General features: G+C 42.5%; 2 protein-coding genes across 6 annotated transcripts in view; one reads left to right on the top strand and one right to left on the bottom strand.

The window, feature by feature from the left end:
- Positions 1–2,726, top strand: part of zbtb48 (zinc finger and BTB domain containing 48) — a 13,057-nt gene extending 10,331 nt beyond the window's left edge. For 3 of the 5 annotated variants that reach the window (XM_034696529.1, XM_034696531.1, XM_034696528.1), the window contains exon 11: positions 36–979. In XM_034696529.1, the coding sequence (XP_034552420.1) occupies positions 36–455 (420 nt within the window). In that variant the 3' untranslated portion in view covers positions 456–979. Of the gene's footprint in view, positions 1–35 lie in introns of all 5 variants that reach the window. The other 2 variants (XM_034696527.1, XM_034696530.1) reach the window with 1 other exon arrangement.
- On the bottom strand, positions 2,600–23,303 carry klhl21 (kelch-like family member 21). The gene is made up of 5 exons (XM_034696537.1): positions 23,126–23,303; positions 9,884–10,971; positions 8,369–8,774; positions 6,964–7,036; positions 2,600–5,564 (listed from the first exon to the last, which is right to left on the bottom strand). Exons 2-5 carry the CDS (start codon positions 10,908–10,910, stop codon positions 5,229–5,231), a joined length of 1,842 nt encoding a protein of 613 aa, XP_034552428.1. The 5' UTR covers positions 10,911–10,971; positions 23,126–23,303; the 3' UTR covers positions 2,600–5,228.

Here is a 23,303-nt window from a genome sequence, read left to right as displayed (position 1 = left end):
TTATATCACCTTCTGACTCCACGCTCTCTCTCCAGGCTCACCTGCGACGACACGTTCAAATCCACAAACGCACCGAGAACTACAACCCCCGACAGAGGAAGCTGAGGAACGTGATCGTGCAGGAAGTGGACAACAGCCCTGAGGCAGCAGATCCCTCTCTGATCGCAGACGACGCGGACTACAACCCCGAGACCGACAGCGTCCAGGAGTCCACAAACCCAGAACCCACCTTGGTGATGGGTCTCGGTTCCAGCTGCATCGTGAGGGTGGTGATCGAGCCGAGGGATGCGGTGATGGAGGGGGTGGTGTCCGATCAGAGCCTGGGACATGTGGAGGCGGGGGACGGTTTTACGGTGCAGGGAGTGTTGCAGCAAACACAGCTGGACAGTGAAGCGTACGAGTCCACGATCGATATGGAGGGGATAGTTCAGAATATGACAGAGGACAAGACCTGAAGACTCAAGACCAGAATCTCTTTGACTGTTGAGGACACCTCCTGAATGAGACACTCAAATGTGACGGAGGATAATCGTGCATGTTGTCAAAAATCTGTCCCTACAGATCTGCAGATGTGCTTTAAGTCGTCAACACATGAACTGAACTGCATGATTGTGAAAGCTGTTTGATGGAGAGATGTCCTCTGCTGTTTTATTCAGCCCCCCTTTTTCATCATCGTGCATCCTGCAGCTGAAATCTGGAAAATCAAGAATCATGATCTTCATGAGTGTTTAGTTTTACCGCTGAGGGACCGTGTTTGTGATATCAACTGACTAGGTTGGTGTTTGGAAATATAAGACTCCCTGGTCAGGTCAAAGGTTTGATAAAAGATTGCTAACTGTCACATCTGTCTGTTGAAACTCCAGTCAAGAGATTGTAACGGTTTTGAAAATGACAGCAATGATCGCAAATGCCTCTTTGAGAGCTACAAAAGCAAACCACAGACTGCATTAAACATCAACATCTTAGTGATGTCACCAGAGACCATAGACGCTTTTTCCCATTGTACGGTCTTGAAGCCAAAATATCTCGTTCCAGAACGCTGCCGCCATGTAAATTTTCTGCAGCCAAAGTCTGTGCAGTAGGGAATTTGTGTGATTCCACGCCTACAAGCTCCGCCCTACAGCGTCCCACCGGAGTTTCTCTCTACGGCAGCTGTCAATCAAAGCAAACCCAGATGTAAAACCCTGTTTTTTAACCTCTGATAACTAACGAAAAAGAGGCCTTGAACACAAAACAGTCGAATACTAAGTACATATCACCACAGCATACCAATGTGAGAAACATTCGTACAATGTGTATTTATTTATTTAAGTTTGACCGCAGCCCCATTCATATGAATGGGGGAGATGGAGTTTTCGACTTATACTGCAGCCAGCCACTAGGGGGAGCAGATTTTGTGGCGGCCTCACTTCGAGCCCAAGCGGCAACCTCTGGTCTCAAACGATGAAGCCCATGCAGAAGTGTTTTAAACTGCAATTCATCAAGGCTGCAGAAACACCGGAAACCACATACACACCCATTCAAAACAGACGATCTTTGCAGCAGAAATAAACATGTTTACAGCCTGGTTCAAAAAACGGCTTCGGTCTACGTAGCTAATTTCTCTCTCGGCACACACTGTACGGGGGGTGAATTTTTTTCTAACACGACGGTTCAGAAGATATTAAGATTACGAGTTTTTGCCCAAATAAGGACATGACTGACTTGACTGACAGGCGGGAACACTGTAGCTGTTGGCTAGGAGGCTCAAACTCCACCTCTTTACGTCACACTTTGCCTGGTTGAGTTCTGAATTACCAATATGGCTGCCGCCGTCGATTGGCTTCAAAACAGCGCTCAGGAACAGATGGGTGACGTCACGGATACTACGTCCATTATTTATACACTCTATGATTTTTGCACCAGAGGTTGCCGCTTGGTGGACACTTGTGGTACTGCAGTTTTTTGCACTCTTGGCATCATTTTTAAACATGAGATTGCCACTTAAAGCTAACAAAACCATGGCTGTTTTCCAAACCACCTGCTTCAAACTACATACGAATGTAGTATGAAGGTAGTCTGTAGTATGACTGTTCTGTTGGATCTGATCTGCAGGATGCTGGATCAGGCGTCGCTGGATTTCTGATTTCAGAAAGCAGAAGTACACAGCGGCCGAGCTGATGGATAAACTGCTTCTTTAGCATCACTTATAATTTAAAAAGTTAAGAAGCGGTTTATATGGAATTTAATAGTTTTCAAAGCACCAAAAACTGAGTGCCCCCGTCAAATACAGAAAAATGAAGAATTGGAAAGTTAGCACGGGGGAGACTGGTCCAATGCATACTGAGACATTTGCCTTCATCAGTACGACATCCAGGTAGTTTTGGCATACTGCAGATTTTGCTCTTGTTCACATACTACATACTGGATTTGGGCCAAATCAGTACGTACTGCTAGCTCATCAGCATACAGACTGATCATTTCTAAATATTGCATGCTTAGAAATGCATTTGATGTGTTTGTTGAACTAAAGAAACTTTTTCACTGCACTTATCACCTTTAACAATGTTTACAGACGTCAGCACATCCTTGTTTAGAAATAAGACTCTACACAGGTGAGTAGTTTAAAGTAAAGATACAGCTTTATAAGTGAACGCATCAGCTTCTCATGCTATCTATAAAAAATAACTTTACACACTATTCTGCGACATCACATGTGACTCAGCAGAATAAACTCTTTGACCTGCCTGCGGTTTCATTTTTGGTGCTCACACTGTAAACATCATACAGACAGTACGCACGGCTAAGAATTAACTGTATTAACAAAAAGGAGTCAGCATCAAAAGCCTGTATGAAAACCAAGAATGCTTAACAACACTCGAAAATATTACCAATAAAGCAAAAAGGTTTTTTTTACATGACGACAAACTGAGATTGTTTTGCACTTCCAGTTTTGAACGGTGACACGTACGCACAAACACGTACACACAAACACATGGTACATATTTGTGTTGCAATCAGGACACCTTAAGCAACCACAGCACAAATATAGATCCATAAATAAATGTACAAAACATTAAAACATCTGTAAATACATTATTAAGATGAAATTATTCATGCACATTCCTCTGGTGGTTATTAAACTCTGATTAGCCTCAGTGACACAAGAAGAGGACAAAGTATCACCAGAGAGGGAAAATTAACTCTTCATCAGTTCACCTCACATGCAGCTGTTATAAAACAATATTATGATGACTGAAAATTTATGATATTTCTCAGAGTAAATCTAAACTCATCCTACTCAGAGACCTGTTTTTAGAGCTGGATATCAAATGTGATTGTCGTTTTTTTGGAATGTAAACAGATTATTACTGTTTATGATTGAACATGTCTCTCTGTCTCAGAGCTACAAAGTGTTTAAAAGGTACTCTACTGATTGAAAACTAAAGGACTCAGAGTGGATATAAAAGAGAAACTATCAAAATGGATTCAACAGGGGGCCAGGTTAGCTCAGTGGTTGATACATGGCGCCTACAGTCCTTGTTGCAGCAGTTTCTGGTTTTCTGCATGTCATCCCCTTACTCTCCTCTCATATTTTCTGTCTCTTTTTGGATTTCCTATCAAATAAAGGTAAAACAAAAACAAAAATAATGGCTGCAACTCAACCACAGGTATGTTTTTCACTACAAGAATCCCCTTTGACTAGGGCTGGGCGATAAATCAATAACGATAATTATCGTGATATAATTTTTCTCAATATAAATATAACAAATCTGCAATGCAAATTTGATATATCCAAACCTGTAGTTACAGCCCCCAACCATTGGAAAGGGAGGGGGCGCTAATGTGTCCTAAACACTAGTTGCCACCCAACATTAAAGAGAATAAGACGACGGTATTGAACAGCCAATCATTTCGCAGAGCTAGAGGTAGGTGGGCTTAAAGACGTTTGTTGTAAATTCAAATCAAAAAATGATCTCAACCTGAGAGAAATAAGAAACTAAAACTTCACAAAAACCTCATCTTACACTTAAGACCTGCTTCCTGTTAGCACTGTCAGAAATGATGGATTCAAGAAGCTCATCAGAGAACTAAATCCAGATACAAGCTACCAAACTGTCTGGTTTCTTAAATGTTCACTTCAAATTTAAATGAAATAATGATTTGACATTTATCATGGTAATTATCGATATCGACTGATGTGAAAAATGTTATCGTGATTACATCTTTTTCAATATCACCCAGCTCTACTTTTAACAAAACCTGATGTCTACTTTACCCACCAGGACACTTAACCTCTTTAGCTAGCAGTTCAGTCAGAGATCCAAGTGTGTGTTGGTAGCAGTAGCTAATGTAGCCTCTAGCTAATTAGAGTATGAGCTAAATAAGTCTGGGGAGCACGTTTTTCAAATTTCACATCCACCAAAATTTCTTGTGTTTTAAAATTTGAAGCCTGCGATTTGAAGTTGTGTTTGTAGAGTCATCAATTCACGGTCGAAACATGAACATCCACACTGAGTCAGCTTGCAGAAATCTGGACTGTTGCTTTCAATGTGGTTCCTCTGTCAGTGGCAGAAAGAAGCTAGCTTGAGGAGGAGGCAGGGAGTCCAAGGACTGCCCTAAAATAGGACATTTTGGGGTTGTTGAGGCCATCAACAGATCATCATTAATGCTCAGTTTACAGAGTTTGCCGACCTGATTGTAAAGAAACAAATTACGTTTGAATGCTGCCTCATAGATAACTGATTATCTAACCGGTCTCACACTAAACATCCTTTAGGTTCATTGGCCAAACGCCTGCCGAGAGTAAAAAGAAAGGGATGAATGTTTCACAGAAAATAAAGTTCAAGGACCGATACAGACGGGCACTCCTACCTTTGTATTTAAGCTGATTGTGCAACTAAAAATGCTCTCCAGCACTTCACAGGGAAGAGATCTGTTGAGGATCACTTGATCATGAGGGCTTGTTTGGTTTGGTTATCTTTGAAACCTGTTTAAAGGACAATTAAAGGCCTCTGCTCCCCTATACTGGTCTTTGGGATCCGTCCTGGACTGAACACAAACAGGGTTTAAACACACCCTTCCTTTAGCGTGATTATCAGTATGACAGCTCAGCAGTCAAGTGGATTAGAAGGAGCTCAGATGACTTTGTACACGCTCAGTCTTCTTCTATTAACTTCAGCATTACGTTGAGGTAAACTACTCATGATACAATGAGGACTGAGACTGGAAGAATCACCCCCGCAGTGTCAGTGCGCTGGGTTCACGTCCTGGTTCTGGTTCTGGTTGAGATTGTTGTTGAGATTTTGGAGCGCTTGGTGTCTCTGGTGCCGGTGCAGGTGAATGGCGTTGGACTCGGGTATCTCCGTGGGCTCAAAGGCGCTGGACACCTGAGGCATGAACTGGCGGAAGATGCTGACGCTGCCGTGCCAGAAGGTCGGCTGAGGGAGGCGTCCGGCGATAGTCCACGTACGAGTGTTCGGGTCGTAGGCTTCCACCACGTCGGACAACTCGAATGTGTTGTCGTAACCGCCGGAGACAAAGAGTTTACCCCCGAGGACCGCGACGCTGCCTCCAACGTGGACCTGGAGGGAAGAGGTGGAGACAATATGTTTCAGGCTTCTAAATAAAAACAACTAAAACTTAAACAAGGTAGTTAAAGGTATGAATATATCAAAAACACATTAAGATCATAACTTCTCCCCTAACAAAACACACACACACACACACACACACACACACACACACACACACACACACACACACACACACACACACACACACACACACACACACACACACACACACCTTGTCTCATAAAAGCATGAAGAGAATTTTACCAGTTTGGATCTATAAACTGAAGATAAATTATGATTGAAGGGTCCTACACTCATTTCTTTTAAAAAAATTTTTTTTAAAAAAAACAAAAAAGATTTTAAAATTAATAAAATTTTCACTTTTTTAAACTAACTTATGGATAAAAGAATTTTAAAAAGTGACCTTATTTTTTGTTTAAATATCCATTTTTGTTGATTAAATGTATTTAGATGCATGACAATCAAACTGTCACAGCAGCTACAATCATAACAAACATATCACATCTTAATCTGAACACAATAACATTTAGACACATGAACAGCACAGAAAAAATACTAAAAATAAGTCTCTAAAATGAATAAAACTTAAAAATGAGACTGTACAAGCAGGGTTCCCACTCTTTTCCAGAGATCATTTTCCAGGACATTTTCAGTGATGATCAAGCTGGTATGACAGTCTCAAATGAGTTCCTAATTTAGTTCCTAAATAGTCTAATATGTTCCTCTCAGTGGAAGTCTACATTGAAAGACGTGCAGTCTCTGGCTATCCATGAAATCATCTCTTACATGCTTAAAAATGATGGCAAATTAATTATAGAACAATGCAACCACAGATGTACAGCACTTTATTAGTGCAACCAAGTTACAATGATGGCCAACTCTCATCTCAGCTTTCTCTTTTCTCAAAAAATATAAAATCAGCTAAGAAAAAACAAAAGAGCCAGCAAAGGACTCTGGAAGCTGCCTTACTGAAATAAATAAATAAATAAATAATAATAATAATCAGAGGATCAGTGCATAAATTGACCTAAAGAGAACTGAATGACAAAAACGGCCACAAATTTTGAAGGGGGATGTGTTTTTTTTAACCTTGTCAGGCCATTTTCCAGGTGTTTTCCAGTACTGGAAAACTGGTCAACTGTTTTCCAGGTTTTCCAGGTTTTCAAGGGTGCATGGGAACCCTGACAAGGTGTCTCAGAAATGTAATAAAATATCCAACATGCATAGTGATAGTACAATCAAAATCTGACAAACCTCGACCTCGTTTAGCTTCATTTGAAATTCTTTTCATACCTTTCATCAACAGCCACACTCATCCATCCTTCACTGTCACCATACTTAGAACTTCAAAGTAAAAATCAACAACAGTCCAAAGTGAAACACAAACCTGGGTCATGGGACTAATTTTGTCCCACTCATTCTTCTGAGGATTATACACGTCCACCTCAGCGGAGTCATCTCTGCAAATAGAAACACAGCAGAGTCAGAGTGAAGCCAAAACAATCACAGATCATGTTTGCATGCCAACTTTATTATTGTTATAACAACTACTGACAAACAGCCATGATGTCATCAACCATGTCCAGAGCAATCAACTCATGAATCAAACTTTATAATAATCATGCAGAAATGTGTTCTTTTTTTAGCCCCAAGAACTTCATTTCTAAACCTGTTGACTCTAATTTTCATGACATTACTCAGAACATAACAAGTAATTTCATATTTCTGAAAAGGGTTTAATGTGGAAAGATGTCTACTAGGGATAATCGAGTATTGATTAATTGATTGTTAAGAACCTACTTGAACACATTTTTTTGTTTCGATTTTCTATCACGTGGAACAAACATCATGTTGAGTCATATTTGGTTCAGCTTTAATGGAGGTGATTTAAGTTTAAAGCATGTTTTGATGTGAATCAGCTGACTGAAGGTGTTGCGCCCAGCGGAGACACTGAGCTGGGGGCTGCGGCTGAGTGACAGGTCTCCAGGAGCGCTTTTTTTCTCCGCCGCCGGACTGATTCTGACCTGGTTGCGCTCCCGGCTGACACCTGACCGCGTTCACATGCTTATATTTCTCAATAAGAACGAGTAGACAGAAAACTGGACACTGTGAGTCTGAAATATGTTTCTGTTCAGTTCCCTTGCTGAAGTCTGAGCCTTCACTTTTATGACTGTATGTCCGCGGAGATCATGAGCCCGCTCCACACGTTGATGTTCAGCGTGTTTAACATTTTGAACACCTCAATACGATCCGCTCTGTTCAATACTGTCAGTTATACACATTGTGTCTTGAAGGAAGATTTGATTCAGGGGGAAAAACACATTTGGCTTTGTTCTTGATGGAAAACGTTTGTTTTTAAAAAATAATGAATCGATCCAAAGATCGATCATGGAAAATACTTGACTCTCAATGAATGTGTCACTGTTTTGTTATTTCTCTCAGTGAGCTGATGAGAGGAATGCTTAAAGGAGTACAGTGGCGCACTCTAGTGGTATCACATCAGAATGACATTTGACTACATGATAAAACGTAGATAGATGTGGATTATGTAAGTTTTTAATTTGTGTAATAAGTTCCAAGAGACAGTAAAAAATACTGCATTAGACATAGCAGTACTTCATTTAAATTTCTGCACATAGAAAGTAGATAAAAGTGTGAAACTACAATAACTTGTTGGTGCAAAAAATCCTCCCTGTGATGTTTTGGAAGAACTTAACCCAAACATTTTAGAGTCTGTGTTCCTTTAAATTGAGGGTTAAGTATGAAGGAATCATATAACATCTGTAAGTTACCTGATAAAGTAGATGAGGCTCTTGAGTGTCACAGTTTTGGGTGTGAAGGACCAAGGCGGCAGTTGCCCACAGCTCACCCTGGACCAGCGGTTACTGTCTGCATCGTAGCACTGAATGGCCATCGTGTCCTCTCCGGTCAGGGAGCCGATGGCGTAGAGGCGCCCGCTGCAGGTGGTGGTGGAGCAGTTGTCCATGGGGTGCAGCATGGGCGGTAAGGCCTCCCAGCAGTCCAGGGCGTGGTCGTATCGCTCGGTGCTGTCTATCGCCACAACGTACAGCTGACCTTTGAGCACACAGGTGCTGTGGTACTCGCGCGCCTTAAGCATGGGAGACACCTCGGTCCACTCGTTCACGCTGGACTTGTAACGCCACACGCCGTCATAGAGGCGGGAACCATCTGAACCACCTGGAGAGGACAGAATATTATTGGATTAGATACTTTTAAATGATTTCTTTTAAAACTCTCATTAGGAACTTTCTGTTTGTGTCGATTTTGGCGCCTTTTGTTTTGGACTTGCAACATAGTCTGGTAAACTTCTTCTAAATCAAGCAAGTACGACTGTCACCTCACATCAATATACTCGTCTATAGGTCTTACATCCTCTCTAAATGTTAAACCTTTCATATTTTGATACAGAACTGAAATATCTTAAGTTAAAAAATCTAGATCCTGACTTTTTACAACTCTTCTGCCAACATCATGTCCATCCTCGTCCAAGAACATTTCTCATCTGTTACCCTGTTGCCCAAATTTACCTCCTCAAAGTTTAAACTACATGTTTATAAGAGCTTCAAGTCGCCCTGACACCAAACATAAGAATTATGACACCCTCAAGTGTGTGAATGAAACTGTATCCAAGGATATAAACGCCCAATCTGCCCCTCAACATTATGCAATCCTCTGCTGCTTTTATTTCTGTCATTGAGCTAACACGACTAAATGTGTTGTCGTGCAGGAAACATAAGCTCTGGGTAAAAGCATAGGATGATTTCTCAAAAGGGATGGACCAGTCAGCCGGTGATGAAGAGGACGACGATGATGATGACGACGACACCACTGTGGTGTTTTGGCAGCACACCATGTCCTGCCTCGGCTCACTCCGCCTCGCTCCCACAGGGAGCCGCCAGCCCAAGAGTTTATTTATAATCCTGACGGACGTTTCATAAGATGAGGGAGCGGGGATGGAAATCTACTGACTGAGGAGTTCACACTACACTGAATGTAATATGCACAACTACTCGATCCAAGGCAGCCTGTCTGAGAGTGAGACGTCTGATAGAGATGGAGTTTCAAGACCTTCACAATAATCTATCCAGAGATTCATCGTGGGTTGAATATTAGAGCTTTAAAAAAAGAGGGATGACATTTTTTGGCAGAAAACACATCTTATGGATGAATCAGCAGAGAGAGAGTGTTGCAAAACAAACTGACAGATCCTCACAGGAGCTTTAAATACGGTTTTAAATTGAAGAAATCAAGTTTTGAAGCTGCTAAAAGGTGTTTGATGATCTTACCTGAGACATACATATCGTTTCCCAGAGCAGCTATACTGTAGCCTCCTCCCAGGTGGTCAGGGAACTCAGCCAGGTAACGCCACTGCCCGGTCTGAGGGTTGTAACAGTCCACAGTAACCAGCTCATCACAGTCCTGATCACAGCCTCCGACCACCACCAGGATCTCGGCCAGTCCCGTGGACGGCCGAGGTCTCATTCGGTGGCAGGGCCTGTCGTGCCGGTCGTACTCGCAGGACTGGAAGCTGCGAGCCTCGTTCACCATGCGGAGGCAGGTGGGTGACAGGTACACGAGCGGGTCGCTCTCCACGTGAGCCAACAGGAAGAACCTCCTGACGAAGGGGAGGCGCACCTGCTGGAGGAGCTCGGGCCAGTAGTGCAGCCTCCTCTTGAGGTCTGCTTTCACCCAGCGCACGGCAATCTGATAAACCGTCTCCTCTTTGTCCACGCTGAGCTCGTCCTCTGACACGAACTCAAGGAGGCGCTTCCATGACAAGCGCTCGAAGTCTGTTCCTTTAGCCAGCTCCATTATGTTTTTCAAGACAAAGCGGCGAGCGCTGGTGGCTAGTTCTCTGCAAGCGTAGGCCTCGGCAAAGTCCTGGATCTCTAGGCAGTTTGAAACGTCCAGCCGCTGCTCCAGAAAAGCGCAGCACGCCTCTTTGACGGAGGGAAACTGAAAGAGATCGGCCGTCTTCAGCAGGACGTCCACGTTATCCTGAGTGACGGTGACCCGTCCTGTGTAGCAGAAGTCCACAAGCAGACCCAAAAGCTCTGCAGACACCTCGTGGAGGACCACGCGGTCCATCACGCTCTCCTTCAGAGTGCCTGCAAACATGGCTCTGAAGTAGGTGCTGGCGGCGGCTAACACTGTGCGGTGACAGTGGAACTCGCGGCCCTCGGCGCACAAAGTCACATCGAAAAACTTGCGTTCGGCTCGGAGCTCGTGGATCCCCCGCAGAAGGTTGAAGGCGTGGGCCGTGTCGAAGAAGGGCAGGGTGGACGGTTGGGTCTGAAGGACTGGCTTCTCCATGTCTCCTCTCTCTGTGGGTGTCTCAGTATCCAGGGGCGTGTGCTCAGAATGCTTTTTACATCTGAAAGAGAGAAACAGCAGACATACATCAAACCCAACACACAGACCAGATCACTTGATGATTTAACGTGAAGGGGATCTCGTTCTGCCTTTTTTACTACCAATCAATGTGTTTTTTACTTGATCAGTAAGTAATCAGTCTTTAAATCAAAAAGGAAAAAGAGAAAAACCATCATCAAGGACTCCTAAAGCCTGAGTGTGACCTCAAGTTACTTCTCCTGATCAAGCATCAGCACAAAGCTCACATATCATGTAGGGATGGGCAATTATTTGGGAATATTCTAATATTTGTTCACTTTGTAAAAATCCAAGATTTACTTTGAATATCTTCTCATTTTAAAAGTACAATTTTTCATCGTTTTTAACCGGTGCCTGATTGTAATACAGTACTCCAGCCAGATGGTGGCTATAGAGCTTCTTAAAGTTGTTTGCTAACCCCATTAGCAAACAGAAGAAGAAGAATGCTAACTGCATTAAATACAGGGTCCGTACACCTTTTTCACGGTCAAATTCAAGTACTTTTCAATGACTTTTAAGGTCAATTTTCAAACTTTTGAAGTACTACTTTTCAAGTTAGAGAGGCATGAAGATTTGCACTGGGTGGGCCAAATTATATCAGCTGTAGTCGTTAGGGATGGGTACCGAATTCGGTACTTTTATAGGTACCGACCGAGTTCCGTCGGTACTACCGAGTACCGACTCACGTAAAATCAAACGGTACCATGTTTCGGTACCTGAACGCATCTCTGTGACTGTGAGGGAGTGGAAGAGGAGGCGAATTTCCATACTCTCGCCCTGTAATAAAGTCAGAGACTGATAGGGTGCATGTCTCTGCTCTCTGCTCTCTGCTACCTGCATGCCAAACGGAGCCTGCAGCTGACAGGCGCGCGCACTCACCCGAGGCAGAGCAGCTGGAGGATTATGTTTATTTTCTACAGTCTATGGTTGAGACTGACCCTCTCGCTCCGACTACCTGCCCTGTTTATAACCGTTCCTGTGTGCGTGAATGCCCAACAAGTAAGTTGTGTGTCCTGTTATTATAAAGAGACGGAGAACTGACTTTTTCCCATCCGCAGGCGTTCACGTGTGTTCATTGATAAACTCCAGAAAGAGCAATTAGATGCCACGAGCATGTGTCAGCTAATATATCTAATCACGTACATAATCCTGTTTCTGTTCATTTCATGTTAAATAAAATAAAAATGTTAAATTAAACAAATTTGAGATTTCAAAATAAAAATTAACATTTATTACCACATAAACACACAAAAGTAGCGAAAATTGGTACTGTTGAGTACCGGTACCGATTCCCGGGTACCATATCGGTTCAAATGTGAAAGGTACCCATCCCTAGTAGTCATGTCATTTTAAGACCTTAGGGCACATCAGCCTAATTCTTTTCTAAGGAGAAATCGTTTCAACTTTTCATATCTTTTATTCTGTTAAAATTGTTACTGTCACTCGCAAGCACTTAGACCCAAAGTTCAAGCATTTTTCAAACCTTGAAAACACAACATTAAAATGCAAGCATTTTCAAGGATTTCAAGCCCCCGAACGAACACTGTAAATAGCAAAAGAAGAAGAAAACATTAGCGACAGTAGTGGCAAATCTCACACTACTACACACGTCTTTCCAGAGACTGAGCATGGCTGTAAAATGTAAACACACACGCCACACTGCGTCACAGAAACACTGACATAAAGATAGAGACAGACGCTGTCAGTGCCGCTACTAGCAGCACCTCGTCCTGCTGCTGGTTAACGTGACTGCCACACAAACGGGGGGGGGGTGATTATTCGAATAACCGTCGAATGGATGCCAATGATTATCGAATAGTATTTTGGCCTGAAATGCCCATCCCTAATATCATTTAACAAAAATCCCTTTATACCAATAAAACCAGAACATTTTCACAGCTGATAAGTTGTAACAAAGACATATTTGATACTATTACTTGGAAAGTTTCTTATATTATTAAATAAATACACACTTTTCCACATTGATAAATGGTTATGATCACATTTTACAGCACTAAAGAAAGTTTCAGAAGTGTACGAAATTACATTTTTACATTCTTAGTGCCACATGTCTTGGCGCGAACACAACCAAATCATTCCCCTTACATAACCGCTGAGTAGATGTTATTACAGAAAGTACACAACCAAACCTGTGAGGTGTGTAACAGGCAGCTGCTGACACAAACCTAAACTGTTCTGTCTCCTACCTGACGAGCTCCTCCAGGTGAGTTTTAAAGTGTAAGAGCCAACAATGAGAAATCCAGCAGCTCAGCTCAGCTCGACTCCACTCCTGTGAGTACAACCAGCTCCTCACTCGTGTTTAAGAAAGAGAGCTCGCTTGTGCTCAGGGGCTATAAATACACCAGCAGTGTCCATTTCCAGGCAGGGTGGGGGGGACAGCTAACACGCCGTGGGCTGACGCTCTGGGGGATAGTGTAGACCCCCCTACTCCCACTCCCACTGGTATGTCTCTGTGGTCAGCCAGTGTGAGTAAGTGGTCTCTGAGAGAGGAGCCAGCTGAGCCCGGGCCTCCTCACCACCGTCAGCTCAGCAACAGACCAAAACACAGAGAGCACTGTCACGATCTCCTTCAGTCAGTATGCTGAAGAACTCCAGCAGCAGCAGAGATCTGCTCTGACCACAGCAGACACATGGAGACGGATCGAGTTCGCTCAGGGAGTCACTGAAGAATAATCCAGAAACATCCAGGTTTTATGATCTCAGAAGTCTCAACCACAATGTCAGACTGAGTCCACCACTTTGGTCCAGACTGAATCTAGACTGATCTACCTCTACCGCATAAACTGCCATGACATTTTACAGTCAGATTCATGGCCGACAGAGGATGAACCATACCAACTTTGGTGGTCTGAGTTTTGATCCTTGCTTTAAAATCAACATTTCAATCTATCCAGTGAAATATTTCAACATCTGTAGAATGAATGTACACATTTTTCAGACATTTAAGGTCCCCAGAGGATGAATCATACCGACTTTTGTGGTCCTCTGAGTTTTGATCCTTTCTCCAGTTAACATTTCTACATATCCAGTGAACTATCTCAACATCTGTTGAATGAATTTACAGTTTTTAGACCTTCATGGCCCACAGAGGATCAACCATACTGACTTTGGTGGTCTGAGTTTTGATCCTTGCTTTCAATTTTACATTTCAATCTATCCAGTGAAATACTTCAACATGTGTTTAATGAATGTACAAAGTTGTCAGACATTCATGGTCCCCAGAGGATGAATGGCTTTTGTGGTGGTCTGAGTTTTAATCTTTCTGTAGTCAACATTTCCACCTATCCAGTGAAATATCTCACAGTCTGAATGAATTCACAGTTTTCAGACATTCATGGTCCCCAGAGGATGAATCAAACTGACTTTGGTGGTCCTCTGAGTATTGATGCTTTCTCCAGTCAACATATCACATATCCATAGAAATACATCAACATCTGTAGAATGAATTCACAGTTTTCAGACATTCATGGTCCCGAGAAGATGAACCATACTGAATTTTGTGGTCCTCTGAGTTTCGATCCTTCTAGTCAACATTTCAATCCATCCAGTGAAATACATCAACATCTGTTGTATGAATTAACAGTTTTCAGACATGCATGGCCCACAGAGGATGAACCATACTGACTTTGGTGGTTTGAGTTTTGATCCTTGCTTTCAGGTCAACATTTCAATCTGTCCAGTAAAATATCTCAATATCTGTTTAATGAATGTACAACGTTTTCAGACATTCATGATCCACAGAGGATGAACCATACTGACTTTTGTGGTCGTTTGAGTTTTGATCCTTCTCCAGTCAACATATTTACATATCCAGTAAAGTAACTCAGAATCTGAATGAAGTTACAAAGTTTTCATACATTCTTTGTCCCCAGAGGATGACTCTTAATGTTTTAAGTGATACCTCTTCACTTGTCATACAGTGCCAACAAGAGATTAAGATTGTGTTTTTAGTAAGTGGGATATATAATCAGAAATTGGATGGTTAAAATACACTTTTATCCAGATATTCGTTCCCTCCTGAAGATTAACTTTGGTGATCTGTTAGCTTGTTATCCAAAGCCTTCATCAGGTCCACATTAGAGATGCACAGATTGTAAAAATCAGGGAATAAACAGATACCTGAAATAACAGCTTAGCCCACAGCAGATTACAAAACCAAAGTTTTTTGCATTGTAATTCTGTTTCTGCTTTTCAAATGAGATTTCATGTGTTCTAATCTTGAATCTTGAAATGTCCCTGGAGCAGGTCTTACAAACTGCATGTCTCTGTTCTTTCTCAAAGGCGGTCATACCACCATACTGCCTACAAAAACTACAAGTTTTGTGAATGTTATCATGATTTGATCACCTTCAGATTTCAGTGATCTTTTTTCGTTGCACCTCAAATGTCACAGAACGTGTCATTTTCCTCACCAACTCATGTTTGATGAAGACATACTACTTCATAAATATTCAAATTTGAGTCTAAGGAAAAGCTTTGAAAGGTTTTCTCCTTAAAACCTTAAACTGTTTATTACCCCACAATCTTTTAAATCTTTCATGACGGTTTAATCAAAGTACAGCAGGTAAACATCCATTACAGACTTGAACACAGTAAAACTACAGATGCAGTTGAGTTGGTCTGACCCTGAATTAAAGGACAATCTAAGGATCTTGTTAGTATTTGGAGATGATTGTTCCTGCTCAAAATACACAGGTATCTGCTTACAGAGATTTGTTTAAAGGTTGCAATAAAGCCCCCAGCAGGTCCTCTGGCCAAAGGACTTAACACAAATTCCTCATGAGGGTTCAACAATGCAGCGGTGCTCACAGCTCTACGAGGGATCAAACCAAGCTCCTGAAGGGCAGACAGGACTTCACAACTCAGACCTGCTCTGCAGAAAAACACACATCTGAACTTCTGTGGAAGAGATCGTCTGCATGACAGAGGGGATAATAGCATTTCCTTACATAGACAGGGCGAGCTAACCTTTCATTCAGACGTGTGTTTGATTTCTTACTCCCACCGGGCTCTGTTACAAATACTCAAAATGTTCTTTCATAAAAGTCACTGAACCTCAGCGTCTGTTCTTTCGCTCTTTTTCTTAGATTGAGATAATCTTGATACCTTCCAGCATCTTCATAATACACTGTGAGAAGTATTGAGCAACTTACAATCAGCTCTGAAAATAGCCGACAGAAACTGAACCCCACAGGAAGGTAGAGAGGGAGGGAGGCGGTGGAAAGAAGCTTACAGCGATGAGAGAGGAGTACAGAGAGAGCAGTGTAACAGCATCTGACCCTCGCAGCCTGGATATATAGGTGAAAGGGACCCTATGCCTCTTTTCATCACGTACCAAAACAAGACTCTCCTGTCTGCTCCGGGAGCTGAACTCATGACCTGCACTTATATTCCAGGGAAAAACACTCAGAGAGGAACAGTCACAGCAGAGGACTTTAACGTGACTGGCTGGATCACACTCTGAGAGGATCAGTATTTATTTACTATTCCATGAAATGGTTCACGTTGATGACAGGTTCTATTCCTGTATTTGGGAATTACACAACTAGTGTATCTGTAAACTAACAGACAGGGCTGCTGTAAATAGGCACTGAGTAGATGAGCCTAATGAATCAGAGTTCAAACATCCAACAGGACTGATGAGTCTATAAACTCTATGTGAGAATGCACTCAGTTACAGTGATGACTGACAAAAACAGACAGGCTTTATTAACTCTGACACGTAAACATGCTGATTTAAGGGAAGCTAGATGTCAAGCGTTTGGGATGTGGCGGTACCTCATGACACGGCTGAGAAGTTCTACATATAAGGGATGATTCAAATCAGTGATGTGGAAAATTATTTGCAGTACTCTGTTTGAACAGCAGAGGGCGCCATCTGATTTTGACCTTGTCAAAACGTCTGGATCAAAACACACAGGCATGGTGGCAGCAGGTGAAGATTATACATTTGAGGATGTGTCATCATTTCAAGGTCACTGTTTCCTCTCTCCTCACTCTCACGCCCAAATTCCACCAGATCCGTGTCCGGTCCGTCTCCGGTCCGTCTCCGAACCGTCACGGCACCATATCCGATAGGTTTTTATTCAAGTCACTGTGTTAACTTTTTTGTTTTTAAAGCTCTGATGGTCCTCCAGGCCTCTGAGGTCTTCCAACATGGGTCTTCTGGCAGTTCTCCAGTCAAAATATAAATTGAAGGGCGACCGTGCTTTTAGTGTAAAGGCCCCGTGTCTTTGGAGCAGCCTCCACTCCTCAACCAGGGCCGCCCCCCTCTGTTGACTCTTTTAAGCCTCGCCTCAAAACAAACTTTTATATTAAGCATTTGAGCTTTCCCTGTTGTTTGTCTCTTTTTTAAATAATTGTTTGGTTTGGTCTCACATTTGTTTTATATATTTTACAGCACTCTGGTCAGCTTCTGCTGTGTTTTTAAATGTGCTTTATAAATAAATTTGACTTGACTTGATTTAACTTCCACTGGATCCGCTCCGTTGCGTTCCAGCTGCGTCTCTGATCCAGCAGGTCGGAGCCCTCCAGATCAGATACACAAGACTTCTATTTTTGCCGGAATGCCGGAGCACAACGCATCAATCTCAACAGAGCAGATGGAGCGGGACAAGAAGTCAGGCACCAAAACAAAATGAAAACCTCCAGTTAATTTTCAGAATAAAACACTCCGTGTTATCACCAGATCGTATTTCACTTCACTACAACAACAAACCGTCCTGATGAGCGGAGCCAGACCTGGAGTCAACAGGTCAGAGGTTTTCAGAGGACCAGAAAGACAACATGGATAAGGAGAGGAGGAGGAGAATCATTAATGCAGTAATTACAGAAGGAAAGCCTCGGTCACATGACTCCAGCTGTCCGGCAGTCCTGCTCCGTGCTGCTGAAACGCAACCAGTGTTGATGGATGACGGAAGCCAGACCGCAGCGGATCGCAGACGGATCTGGTGGAAGTTCCGGGTCATGCACATTTATGAACTCCACCAACCACAAAGCAAGCAACCAGGATCTTTGGATCTGAACCTGCTCTCCTCCCATCTGGAGGAAATAGCAAAGCCTGGAGCCCGTATCACCAGATCACAAAACAGCTTCTTTTTCCTATTAACCCCCAAAAAGGATTGGACAAACATTCACATGATTCCCTGGAACTAACCCTTACTGAAGCATCAACTCAAAAACAACTGTTGCAATTTGCCTGCTGCTGTATCATTACTGATTACTGATAAATAGGGGTGAGCAGTCTGCGTAATAGGCAGCATAGTCTGTTGCCATCTGTTGCAGCCCTGTACTCAAAAACAGACACATGTTGACGTTGTTTGTTATGCACAGAACGAGTCCTCTGATGCAGACCATGAGCCAAACAAATGGCACATCACATCGAGCGAATCCACTGCATCATTCAGCCGTGCATGCTGAGAATGATAGTGTGTTTTTTGGTATTTGTGAGGTGGACTGACTGACCTTTAGACCCAGATTGGCAATCCTAGAGTCAAAATACAAAGACTCAAAGGGAACAAAAGCAAACAAACAACAACAAAGGATCATGTCAAAATAAATCTGGATTGCAATTTAGTCATATTCACTGCGAGGCAGGACTCTTTATGACGGTCTTGGCCTCATGGAGTTCAGCTTTTCATCTGGCGGTGTTTATTCATGAGCTGTTCTGTGTATGTAAACAGGGCGTATCAACAACAGGCTCCGTTTACATGGCAGATGTTTATAGTTCACAGCTCTCTGTTTGAGTAATTGTGTTGCCCCTTGCTGGTGCGAGCCTGCAATTACCACCGCAGGCAATTTACATACATATAGACTGCAGCACTGTTTTGCATTAAGATCAGACTAGTTTCAGTCAATGGCAGCAGCAGAACAGCTCCTCTGTGTGCACAAACAGAGCTGTTTTTCATGTGCTGTCTGAATATCAAAGTCCACATGACAGAGGACTCAATAAAAGGCTTTTATGTAATATTGCAGACGCTAACTCTTCGTCATGTTTGGCTCGGTCTGCAACATAACTACTCAGATTGTGTGGTCGTGTGGTCGTGTGGTCGAGCTCAGCACCTGGTAGTCTAACGTCCACACACAGACAGCTGCCGTCGCTCCAGGCTGCTGGGGCTAAGTCAAGCATCAGAGCGGGGTGACATAAACCCCTGGTCCCCACAGCTGAGCCCAGCCTGGCCATAAAAAGGCAACCACGCCACCACACTCATCTCATCCCCCGTGGAGGAGGGTCTGAAACACTAACAGCAACAAAACTATGATAAGAGGACAAGCCAGAGAGGATATAATCAGAGTACGGGGATGCCAAAGTGTCTTATAGAAGTTATTACACAGGTTTGAAATACTTCAAACAACAGGAAAGATTGGCGGGCATTCCAAAACACACTCATGAGTATTTTCAGGCTGTAACATCAATCAATTAATCAATCTGTATTTGTATAGCGCCACATCACAACAAATGTTATCCCAAGACTCTTTCCAAACAGAGCAGGTCTACACCGTACTCTATGTTATATTATTAACAAAGACCCAACATCAAGACAGGATAAGATCCAGGCCCATCTTACAGACAGGACTCAGCCTGATCTCATCTTAATCCACCATGAGCAGAGCACTTTGCAGCATTTAGCAAGTTACAGCTGCAAGGACAAACTTCCTTTAACAGGCAGAAACCTCCAGCAGGACCAGACTCATGTTAGACCATAGACTGTATAAATAATGGACGTAGTATCCGTGATGTCTCCTGAGTGCTGTTTTGAAGCCAGGCGGCGGCAGCCATATTGGAAATGCGGAACTCAATCAGGCATAGTGTGATGTAAAAAGGCGGAGTTTGAGCCTCCTGGCCAACAGCTATAACCCCGTTTCCACCAAGCGGTTCAGTTCGGTTCGTCTCGGTACGGCACGCATTTTGTGGCGTTTCCATTGACTAAAACCAGGACAGGTCCCCAAATTACCGAGCCGTACCGTCCCACTTTTTGGTACCCTTCGGTTGGGGTGCCAGACATACCGATCCGACCCCAGAAGGTGGAGCTAGAAACACTGCAGTCCATTGATTGGTTGAAAGAATCGTCACTTCCCGTGCAACAGCGGTAATAAAGAACAACACTTAACCCCGCCATGTTTAAATCTCCAGTGGACTTGGGAAGATAACTTTTTTTGTTTGGAAAATGGCGTCAAGACACAGCGTTCCATGGTCGACCGTGGAGGTGCAGACTTTCCTCACGTTTTTCTTCTTTGTTGCATTTATTAGCTGAGTACACTGTGTCACGCTGCATTGAAGTCACGCTATTACAGCTGACCCGGCTATCAGCATCCGGCTTACACGCCGCCCACCAAGTAGGGCACGGTTGGCTGTGGAAATGCAAACAGGATGAGGCGTTACCAATCCGACCCGTACCAAACTGTGCTGATCCATACCAGACCGCTTGGTGGAAACGAGCCATATGTGTTCCCACCTGTTGATCAAGTCAGTCATGTCCTTATTTGGGCAAAATTCACCCCCCGTGAAAGTGAATGCCGATAGAGAAATTAGCTATGTAGACCGAAGCTGTTTTTTGAACCAGGCTGTAAACATGTTTATTTCTGCTGTATAGATCGTCTTCTTTGAATTGGTGTCTATGTGGTTTCCGGTGTTTCTGCAGCCAGCCTCAAGCGGATTCTCAATGAATTGCAGTTTTAACACTTCTGCATGGGCTTCATAGTTTGAGACCGGAGCTTGCCGCTTGGAAATGACTACGGATGCACCGATCCAATCCTGGTATCGGATATCGGCTAGATCGGACTCAAGAAGCTAGATTGGATATCGGTGACAAGGGGCCGATATATATGGCAGATCTATTCATCTCAGTTCTATGCTTTTCTGTGTTTACAACAGCCATGTGCGTCTCCTACGTCATCAGCGCCGGACAGTCTGTGCATTTTTGCCCGGTGGAGCATGATGGAGGATAACTACAGAGGCTCTGCAGTTTAGCTGCATGTCACGCATCTTTTGCTAACAACTCCACCAGCAACCTGCAACATGTGCAGCGGTAATGTTTCCACGGATGGCGCTGAAAATTATAATAGGAGCCCAAAGGAAGAAGTTTACATCAGCTGTAGCCGACTGCAAACAATGAAGAAGCCTTCTATTAATGGATTCAAAGTGTGAAAACATGAAAACATAATGAATGTACAAAGTTTTCAGACATTCATGATCCACAGAGGATGAACCATACTGACTTTTGTGGTCGTTTGAGTTTTGATCCTTCTCCAGTCAACATATTTACATATCCAGTAAAATAACTCAGAATCTGAATGAAGTTACAAAGTCTTCATACATTCATTGTCCCCAGAGGATGACTCCTACTGTTTTAAGTGATGTCTCTTCACTTGTCATACAGTGCCAACAAGAGATTAAGATTGTGTTTTTTGTAAGTGGGATATATAATCAGAAATTGGATGGTTAAATTAAACTTTTATCCGGACATTCGTTCCCTCCTGAAGATGAACTTTGGTGATCTGTTAGCTTGTTATCCAAAGCCTTCATCAGGTCCAAATTAGAGATGCACAGATTGTAAAAATGAGGGAATAAACAGATAAAATAGGTTATTGGATTTAATTGTTACGGATCCTTAAAATGAAGGGATTCCAGACTCTGGTTTAGCACTTGGAACCCAGGTACAGTTCACCATCAAGTCAGAAAACCCTGAAGTTGCCAAAACATTATTCTATCCTCATATAAAGGAATAAAGATTGTTAAATCAATACCAGGATCAGATCGGCTAGTATCGGTATCAGCAGATACCAAAGCCTAGGTATCGATATCGGTATCAGGACCTAAAAAGTAGGATCGGTGCATCCCTAGAAATGACACACACATCATCAAGATTATTTACTTTTTTTCTGTAAGCATAAATATGAAATGTTATTCTATATTTTGCAGGTCTCATGCATGAATTTTATGGATCAAACTACTTCTGCACTTTTGTTTACATAGTTATTGTGTAATGTAGCTAATAATTGAAAATGTTACATCCATAATGCATTAGTTAGATAATAGTGTATATATCCCATTTTAAAGTGTATATAACAAAGCAGGTTGTGTGTAATGAGTACTTTTAGCTACGTCATGGACAGAGCCACCTTCATCCTTGCTCTATTGCACATTATCATGTTGTCTATTGTTTCTTCTATTGCACTCGTGCCTTTTGTACTTATATATATATTATATATTGTTTTATTAGTACTTGATTTTTAGTGTCTGTCTATTTATGTTTGTACAGGGAGTAGGCAAAAAAATACCGGAGTCAAATTCTTTGTATTCTTGAGATACATTGTGAATAAAGTTCGACATCAACTTGTGTTGAACACATATGAATATCTTAATGTTGTTTCAAACCAACTATAAGCAACTTCAACCAAGTCAGACCAGGTCAAGCCTTACTCCTTATGTCTGAGGTTACAGTCAAATGAATAAAGCAGCACATGTATCATCAATCCCTGTGTAAGGAATGCATTGCAGAATAAAAGCAGTGCCACCCAGGAGTTAGTTAGTTTCATGTTATCCCTCACAAGGACAGATAAGGAACAAAACTCTGCAGCTTCATCTGCCTCTGCATTCCTCTCATTCCTGCTCCTGAAAAAGGAGCTCCAGTTTGACGTTATAATAAACATTTGCATCACACAGGCCATAAAGCCGCACAGTGAGGCCTCTGTATAGTGAAAAACATCTCCTTTCTCACTCCAGAGCCTTCTTATAATCATATTCAAGTGTTAAAGCTAATGATAAATCATAATTTAGATATAAGGCTAGAGTCAGATTAAGCTAGCTCACACTCATTATGATAATTACATGAATGTTTAGCAACTTCAGTTTAGCTAGCTTCATCAACTTTCTCCTTAAATGTATTTCAGAACAAGCTGAAGGGATTTTTTATATCTGCTTATGAACATTTACATAGAAAACATAATTTGAAGCCTCAAAAACATCAATTAATGTGATGTTTATATTAGCTCGGAACGTCATTTTCCAAACGGACAGACTGTAAACGTTACAGCTAACTAACCGTCCATCTGTGCTGCGTTCAGGGGATTTAACAGCATAACAAGACACGTCGAACACACTGAAGGTAACTTACCAGTGTTTGTCTTCTGTGGATGGTAAAGATTTAACGAGTATTATGTGTTAAAGTCACACAAATGGAGCTGGAGTGAAAGTTTGTTGTCGCGGATCTGTTCGGCCTCCTCTGCGCCATGATACCATGCAGAGGGATGAGTGCTGCCTTCACGGACTGTCAGGAATGTCGGTCAAACAGG

Source organism: Notolabrus celidotus, chromosome 11 (assembly GCF_009762535.1).
Source record: "Notolabrus celidotus isolate fNotCel1 chromosome 11, fNotCel1.pri, whole genome shotgun sequence".
In the NCBI taxonomy this organism is placed as follows: domain Eukaryota; kingdom Metazoa; phylum Chordata; class Actinopteri; order Labriformes; family Labridae; genus Notolabrus; species Notolabrus celidotus.
The sequence above is the reverse complement of the archived record's forward strand: the minus strand, read 5'-3'. Positions and strand labels throughout refer to the sequence as shown.

Excerpts from the sequence above, each read along its gene's own strand:
- klhl21 (XM_034696537.1), bottom strand. The coding sequence starts at position 10,910 with ATGGAGAAGCCAGTCCTTCAGACCCAACCGTCCACCCTGCCCTTCTTC. Across the intron at positions 8,775-9,883 it reads AAACGATATGTATGTCTCAG|GTGGTTCAGATGGTTCCCGC; the intron begins GTAAGATCATCA and ends TGTCCTCTCCAG. Across the intron at positions 7,037-8,368 it reads AGCCTCATCTACTTTATCAG|AGATGACTCCGCTGAGGTGG; the intron begins GTAACTTACAGA and ends TTCTATTTGCAG.